This window comes from Monopterus albus, unplaced genomic scaffold (assembly GCF_001952655.1).
Source record: "Monopterus albus unplaced genomic scaffold, M_albus_1.0 scaffold250.1, whole genome shotgun sequence".
Taxonomy (NCBI): domain Eukaryota; kingdom Metazoa; phylum Chordata; class Actinopteri; order Synbranchiformes; family Synbranchidae; genus Monopterus; species Monopterus albus.
This window is the reverse complement of record NW_018128130.1, coordinates 529548-538524: the sequence shown is the minus strand read 5'-3', so window position 1 is coordinate 538524 and position 8977 is coordinate 529548. Positions and strand designations below refer to the sequence as shown.

At 40.6% G+C, this 8977-nt stretch overlaps 1 protein-coding gene across 1 annotated transcript; it reads left to right on the top strand.

Moving 5' to 3' along the window:
* The first annotated feature begins 4534 nt into the window (after positions 1 to 4534).
* Positions 4535 to 8940, top strand: ahsg1 (alpha-2-HS-glycoprotein 1). Its single transcript, XM_020620901.1, has 7 exons — positions 4535 to 4753; positions 5552 to 5662; positions 5801 to 5885; positions 6428 to 6597; positions 6821 to 6937; positions 8368 to 8425; positions 8657 to 8940. The coding sequence occupies exons 1-7, from the start codon at positions 4556 to 4558 to the stop codon at positions 8938 to 8940; spliced, it is 1023 nt and encodes a 340-aa protein (XP_020476557.1). The 5' UTR covers positions 4535 to 4555.
* Positions 8941 to 8977: the final 37 nt, after the last annotated feature.

The following is an 8977-nucleotide window of genomic DNA, read 5'->3' as shown; positions in this document are numbered from 1 at the left end:
GGAGATTCCTGTCTGACCTCATCTGTCAACCTGTCCATCACCATAGCAAACAAGAAGGGACTCAAAGCCGATCCTTGATGTAGCCCCACCTCCACCTTGAACTCCTTTGTCTGACCTACAGCACATCTCACTACTGCCGTACTCCTCTCATACATATCCTGGACTACTCTGATGCACTTCTCTACCACTCCTGACATCCTCATACAGTACACCTCTCCTCCATTCCTCAGGCATCTTCTCACTCTCTAAAATCCTGTTGAACAAACTAGATAGAAACTCCACTGCTGTCTCTCCTAGACACTTCCACACCTCTACAGGTATGTCATCTGGACCAACAGCCTTTCCACTCTTCATTCTCCTCAGAGCCTTCCTCACCTCATCCTTTCTAATCTTTGCTACTTCCTGCTCTACAATATTCACCTCTTCCCCCCTTCTTTCCCTCTCATTTTCCTCATTCATAAGTTCCTCAAAATACTCCTTCCATCTTCTCTGCACTCTCCTCACTTGTTAGCACCTTTCCATCTCTGGAAACATTCCTCACGAGCTCCTCCTTCAGGATCACTCCTACCCCATTTCTCTTCCTATCCACACCATAATAAAACAGTTTGTATCCCCCTCCAATGCTATGCGCTTTGCTACCCATCCACCTGGTCTCCTACACACACATTATATCTACCTTCCTTCTCTCCATCATGTCCGCCAGCTTTCTACCTTTCCTTGTCATTGTGCCAACGTTGAGTCCCTATTCTCAGACCTATACTCCTGCCTTTCCTCTTCTCTCTTTATCTATGAATCCTTGTACCTCCTCTCCTTTTTCGACCAACAGTAGTCCAATTTCCGCCAGCACCCTGTAGGTCAACAGCACTGGTGGCGGTTGTTGTTAACCCGGGCCTCGAATTCGCACTCATGATTGACATGTTTAAATTTGTTGTTTTTACGCCAGATGCCCTTCCTGACGCAACCCTCTCTATTTATCCAGGCTTGGGACCGGCACAGAAGTCACTGGCTTGCAACCCCTGTGGCTAGATTGTATTATTTTATCCACCCCAGGCTATATATGACTGCAGGCTATATAACAGAAACACATTTTTATTTCTTTTGTTTGCACTGGAACAACACAAAAAGCCAAATCTGATCCATTCCCCACAGAACTACAAAAATGGACTTGACAGAATTATTGACACCTTTTCAAAACTTTCAGAAATTGTTGGCTGTTCTCCGGATCCTCACCGAGCTCAGTGAAACGACTAAACATCAGGTAAGGCTGCAGACAACACAGGATGCTGCCTCAGACTTCTCTGGTGGATTGAACAGCTTAGTTATTAGCTGATGTACCACAATAAATACAGCATTTCAGTTTTCAACATTCACACTTGTAACCAGTTAAAATGGAGAAATGTCGACTCGGGCTTTGTGTTGTGTGGACCACACTGAGCATGGAGAAAAGAAAGAAGGGCAAAGAATTGTCTGAGGATCTGAGACCCACAACAGTGGAAGAGCCTGGGCAGTCTCAAAGCTTCAAGTCCATGTCCAGAGATCTGGCTGTTCCTGTGTCCACTGTGCACACTATGTCAAAACATACCTGAGGAAGCCACAGTCCTTCTGGGAGAATGTCCTGTGGACAGATGAGACTAAAATAGAGCTTTTTGGTCGAGCACATTGTTCTACTGTTTTTAGAAAAAAATGAAATGAGGCCTTCAAAGAAAATAACACAGTCCCTACAGTCAAGCACGGTGGAGGTTCACTGATGTGTTGGGGTTATTTTGCTGCTTCAGCCACTGGATGTCTTGACTGTGTGTGTGGCATTATGAAATCTGAAGACTGCCAATGAATTCTGGGGCATAATGTAGGGCCCAGTGTCAGAAGGTTGGGTCTCTGTCAGAGGTCATGGGTCTTACAGCAGGCCAATGACCCAAAGCAGACTTCACAGAAGTGGCCAGCAATGAGTCCAGATCTAAATCCCATATTATGTACTGGTTATGCAGAAAACCTTATGACTGTAGTATATTCATTTGATGGCATAGATTCCATAGATGGCATACTACTGATCGTGTGCTCTGTAATATAGTATAATACAAAGACAGTTTTATACTGCAAAGCAAAACATTCTGCTGATCAGAGGATCCTATCTATATAGCTTTGATGTGAATGGTCCACTCTTGGTTAACCCTCCTGTTATGTTGACCTGAACAGTATCTTTGTAATATAAACATGCAGGGGGATGTTGCAAATATGTGAATTGAACCATTTTCATTTTATATGTTGATCACACCTATTACGCCAAGCAGACGAAGTTTCATACCAATAAAATATTTTTAACTATTTTTTTTAGATTTTTTTTGTTACTTTGCACTGGGTCAATTTGACCCAGAACATAACAGGAAGGTTAATCATTAAACCTGAGAACCTGATGCCCTTATCATATCATTCCCAGTCACTGTTCATATTTATCTTTTGGTTTCCTGGTACAATCTCCCGTCTTTGCATTTTGAGTTTTAGTGTGTTCACATACATATATGGGTGAAGCATGATAATCCTGGTTTTATCTTTGTGTACATACAACTGAGTTCACCTGTTGATGTTTGGACAGGAACCTGGATAGTTCACTTTTTCAAGAGCGACTTTCAAATTATCTGTATCAGTTGTCAGTGAAACAACTTTTCAAAGCTGCCAAAATCAAAGTCTTTTTAATGATCCTACAAAACTCTTAGATATCGCTGCCTATTTGTAGAGGCATGAATACACCAAAGTAGTATTTTATTTTCTTTTAGTCATATGTGGAGAAATCATCCAGATCTATTGATGAGTGAAGGTTACAGCTTTAGCTGAATAATTATCACCTTCAATTTGCCATTCATTTCAGATTTTTTCAATTCAAAGGGCTGCATGAAAGTTTCAATAAACAATGTCGCCAAAGCGTCAAATCACAATTTATAATTGAATATAACATAATTGGACAATATATACAAGTCAATAAAATTTACTGTTACAATTGCTATAGTAAAAATGTATATTTGATGATGATGATGATGAGGATGATGATGACAAAGTGACATGACTGAAAAGACAAGTGTTTAATATATAGATAAATAGATTTTATGGCCATACGCACATACATGTAAGTTTTCATAGTGTCAGAGGTTATCCTTTTGCCATACTTGGTTGGCTGCCAATCTTCAAGATGTTGAGTCATAGCTAGTATTAACTGGCCTGAGGACAGACGCCAGGGAGAGGACACCGAGGTATGGAACTAAAGATATGTATGCATGAGTGTGGCCTATTGACATAAATCAGGGAATGCTGGTTCCAATCACACGCACTCACGGCTGAGCAGACCAGTATGAGTGCCTCTTTACACACTGCGATTGAATGCTAATGATTGAGGTGTGAAGAGCAGACATTTAACTGTTCACCAGCGGCTGCTATGTGCACACACACCTCCTCACCGCTCACATTTGGAACTTAATTTTAGTACCTTCTCAGGGGTGCTGAAATTTAATTTCAATTTAAATTTTATTTGTATAGTGCCAAATCACAACAAAAGTCATCTCAGGACATTTTACAAAGGTCTAGACCTTATTATTATTATTATAGAGGAAAACCCAACAAATCCCCCTCGAGTAACACTTGGCAACAGCAGGGAGGAAAAACTGCCCTCAGACAGACTCTTGGTGGGCGGCCTTCTGCCTCGACCAGTTGGGGTGAGTGGATAGAGGAGTGAGCTCTATGAGGTCTTTAAGATAGATGGAGCCTTGTCATTAAGGGCTTTGTATATGTTAGTACAAGGATTTTAAATTCTATTCTGGATTTTTTGTGAGCCAGTGGAGAGAAGCTAATAAGAGAGAGATTCTCTCTCGCTAGTTTCTGGTTGCAGCATTTTGGATTAACTCGAGGCTTTTTAGGGACATTTATTGGGACATCCTGATAGTAAAGAGTAAGGTCAGTGAAAACAAACAGAACCCGTGACGAGTGTTACTTGTCATTACATGTTTCAGTAGGTTTCTATAACAGAAAAACCCCTTACTATACTTGGGAGGATTAGCAGCATCTCAATGAGATACTACTTTCCTCAAGACAGTTTCATTGTTCAGCCAAAGAAGTGCTCTGTTGTGCAACAGGAGGCCATCTCAGCAGGCGATAGGTTCCATTTAGCTTAGGAGAGAAGGTAAAATAAAAATCACTGGAATAAGGGGATCTGGTAACTTGACACGAGTTTGCAGCTTTCATTAGTCCCCACCCCCCTAATTGCTACAACTTAAATAATTGTTATTTTCCTAGGATTAATGACATTGTGAAATAATATACATGAATATATGTTCTTTAAATGATTTGCCACCACAAAACTATTATGAAACTGTTTCTGTGGACATTTCAAAATAAGCTGCACTGCTCTGGTTAAAGTCTCTGTTTGCTCTTTGATTTTGGTAGCTTTGTGGCCACCTCCTCATGCTACAATTCTTCTCTCTCTTCATTTGTCACTCTCTCACCCTCCCACTCTGAGTCAATGTCTATATAACATCACTGGCTACAGCGGTCTGCTCCGTCTTCATACACTATGATGAGATTACCCATCCTGGCGCTGCTGTCGTCAGCAGTGCTGCTTTGTGGTGCTGCTCCAGCTTTGGAGCCGGTAACATTCACTGACAATAACAGCACTGCAGCAGCACGTCTGGCAATGCATCACATCAATGAGCATCATAACCATGGCTACAAGTTTCAACTCAGTGAGACCCAGGGCTACAAAGCTGAAAAGGTACTGGCAGGTTCAGTCTCCTTAAATTTCCATTTGGCGAGACTATACATTTCCTTTCGCTATATCCCAGGATGCAATATAGTGTTCTGATCATATTTATCTGACAGCTGGAGTTATAACACTAGTTATTTTGCATATTCCAATTTTATATTCACCATTAGAAAACAACTTTTCAGGAACTCTGACTAACAGCCTCGGGTCAGTGCAGTGACACAGTGTATGTAATATTAAGAGTTTGACACATATCAGCAAGTCTTCTCCTTTTGTTTTTCCTTCTTTCCATTATTCAGTACTTAAGTTCTTTTATATCTTTCCTTTCATACTTTTTCTTTCTGATAAACTGATCCCAAAATATGAAATTTTGTTGATCTACACTTTTCTTATATTGCTACATAAAGACTGGTGATGAGTATTTGTGTTAGCTAATTTTCATGATTGAAAAAACTATAATGTAAATTTGTAATAAGAATACAGTACATTGCAGGCTGTATGTAATGTAATGTAATGGCTAAACCTTTTCCCACTTCCTTCACATCCAGTAGGAACAGAATAAGTAAGAAGCGTGAGTGTACGTGTGTGTGCACAAAAAGACGAACTGGAACTCCAGTCCAGATGTTTCATTTTTATTATCTAGCCTGAAATCTGACAGAAACAATGGAAAATAATGTTTTTTGTTTGTTTTTTTTTACATTTTTGGCATTGTATAACAAGAAAAATATCAGATACTGTACTATGAAGGTGTGGGGACTTGATACCTTAGTAGTTGTGCTTTATGTTCTTACTCTCTTGTGTTACCAGGTTGACGAAGTCAAGTTGATTGAGTTGCAGTTGAACCTTCTGGAGACAAGATGCCATGTTGTGAACCCCAAACACTTTGAGGACTGTGAAACCCGTAGTGAGGGGGAACGGGTAAATACTAAACTGTTTATTTAACCCTGTTCCCCTTTATTAGCCAGAATTCATCTACAGCCAGGAGGTGATGATCTTTTCTGTAAAGGAGATGTGAAGCATCTGTAGTAAAATGTTACTCTTTTTGTTTCACTGTAGGCGGTGAAGGCCAACTGCACCGTTATGATGACGGTAAAAAATGGTGACGCCAAAGTCACCAAATATGAATGCGACACACGACAAGGTGGCTTTTTTTTCTGTTATGTATCCAAAATAATCACCAGAGCAGTTTGTTTTAGATCCAGTGTGAACATTTGCAGTTATTAATTTCTGCAATATCTGCATTGGCAAAGATGGCATGGTTAAGGTTAGGACGAGATATTTGTTTAGGTCAAATAAATCATCATTAAGGTGATGTAACTACCATGTTTTCAGTCTTTGTTAGGGCTAACCATACTGCTGGCTTGGAGAGGTATGCAGACATTAATGGATATTTATTAATTTACACAATACATTGCCCCCTTTTGGGGAAAGAAAAAATAAAAAAAGATTGGCTTGGTGGATATCCCCTATAGTGAAATATATTTTCTGTGTGGAACATTGTTGTACAGTTGGCCATAATTGAGACATACTCAGAATATAGTATTTGTGGGTTTAAGTAATACGACTGAGGAAAAACTTCTAACAATGCTGAACTGCTCAGCTGTCATGGTTTGGATTACTGTTCACCTACTTCAGAGCCCTCACAGATCAGGCTCACTTATGAGATTAATTTTCTGTGTGTAGCAAAAACCAACTTCGAGATGGCGATGATCTGTCCTGACTGTCCTGTGCTGCTCGCACTCAACACCTCTGAAGGTCTCCAGTCTGCTAATGAAGCTGTGAGAAAAATCAACCAGAACACCACCAACAAGCACTACTACATTCTGCAGGAAGTGGGGCGGATACAAGCTGGGGTACACAGAATCCCTCTCTCACAGCCTTCAAGTTTCCTCTTGTTTTGCGTATCGCAGACAGAGGGTGAATTCAGTAACCACAGCACAGCCAAAACTGCATTAATGTCTATACTGTAGCTTTATTTACGAATTCTTGTACATGTTAAATATTAGTACATTTTATCCCCATCCATTTAAGCTCTCATTGTTTTTCCATTTTACTCTCTTTCTCCTCCTCTCACAGTACATTCCGATGAAAGGGATGTACTACTATGTTGAGTTTGCCATTGTGGAGACTCATTGTCCAATGGGATCCAGAATTGTTCCTGAGGCATGCAAGCCCCTTTGCCCTGAGAGAGCTGTAAGTACAACAAATATGCACAGATGCTGAAAATTTCAGATCTGCACATGCTACATGTTGTATTCTGCTGCATTTAAAAGAGAATAGAATATGTATGCAAAGTTTTATTATCTGCTGAAATGCAACTTTAACCAGAAGACATGAGGAGAACAAAAAAAAATTAATGAGTGAGCTCTGGTTACCTCTGGTTCTTTAAAGTTAGCTTGGTGGGTCAAGGCCCCTTGGTTTGGTCTTGTTAGTGGCTTCAAACATACAGACAGGTGAAATAAAACAATAAGCTTAAAGGACACATCTGCTTTTAATCTAGTATATAATATACTAATAGTCAACAATTCCCACAAAAAGTCTACAATGTGTTGGTCTCTCACTACTTTGAACTCCCTACTCAGCACTAATCCCGTTGGTTTTCTCCTGAAGATGAATGTAAACATTTTTAACAATGTCTCACAGATGCAGTGTTTTATTTTTAGAAACAGTCCGCCTCTAAAATTTAATTTTAAATAATGTCATTTTTGTCCAACAGCCTACACTCAAAAACCCATGATGATGAAAAGAAACCATCCTGTTTGCCTTGATTGTCCTGAGGTGTGTCGAGAACGTGACCAGAGTCTGCCTGTAGCAAACTAAAGTGATTTGAGATAGTTTAGAAAAGCAACTCTTTGTAGACCTCTGTGATAAAGTTGTGGTAAGACATAGCTCAGAACAAGAGTATAGAACCTTTTCTCAAGCTCTCTGGGAGGGGGCAGATGAGCCCACAATTTGTCTCCAAACTGTCACGGGTCTGTGTGGGCGGTCGGTCGTAGAAACACATTCCAGAGTCCTCTTACAGTGCTCATTTGAGTTCATTTGAAGGTGGTGGCTAACAGGTGACACCTTTGTCTCCTGTAATTTGGGGTCTGAGGATCAACCTGTGAGTCCATAAGTGAGCACAGGGTTTATCCAATCCACCGAAAATATCACAGGTTCAGGTTCTGGAGCCATAAACACTGAAGCATCTGGTGCTGATGGATAGATTTTATTAACTGGATGGCATTATTTTAATATTTTCCACCCTGAGGTGGATGGGATTGAGTCTGTTCTATATCTCCCAAAATGTTCCTTTGACATCCTTCTCTGCTGCACACTTAGATTCACTACATTCCTCTAAAGCATTTCTCTGTATGTTATATAATGTCTGTGATTTTCGTATTGTTTCCATTTTCTTAATATTGATCTTATGAAGCCCTTTGTGTTTCAAAAAGTACTACAAAAATTATGCTTTTATAATAAATATCCAGTACTGCGATCTCTACCTTAGTATGAAAGTCCTGGAAACAGGCAATTTATTGTGTTCAAGGATGGTAACAGTACGATTTTGAGCATGATGACATTTTGTCTTTTCATTTCTGTGTCCTATTTGCTCTCATGGTCTGTCTCTTCTCTCTCTAAAGCATCATGCTCTCTGCCAGTCAACATATTCCCGTGACGAAGGACTCGTGGCTTTTGAATGTGAATTCTATCCCCCATCGGTGAGCCTAGCTTGTAAACAAATATGTTCACCTAATCTACGCCATTCCAAAACTAACATAGTTGCCTTTCAGTTCTCCTTAATTTCTTATTTATAATGTACATATTTTTTATTTATGCACCCATAATGTGCAAGTCTGAGGTTATATACAGTTGGACCCTTCAAGTAACTCTTTGCCAACTGTCTTCTGAACAGAACACTACTGCTCTTAGCCCTGGTGAGCCGGAACCTGTATGTAGGCACTTTCATCATGGGGGCCATCATCGTCCTCATGGACCCCCTTTCCGTGTGGGTGATCATGGGCATCCTCCCCATGCCGGCCATGAACGCCCCCCAACCGATCCCGGCCAGAGAGGACCCCCACCCCATGTTCAAGAGCACCATCCCCATTCTGGCAATGGAGGATCACACCACCATGCTGGAGGCAAAGGAACCTCACTTGGTCAAGAAAGGCCACACCCCTTTGAACCATTTCATTCCTGCCACAGATTCCTGACTAATACTGACCTAGCTGTCCACCCCATTTGCCCCTG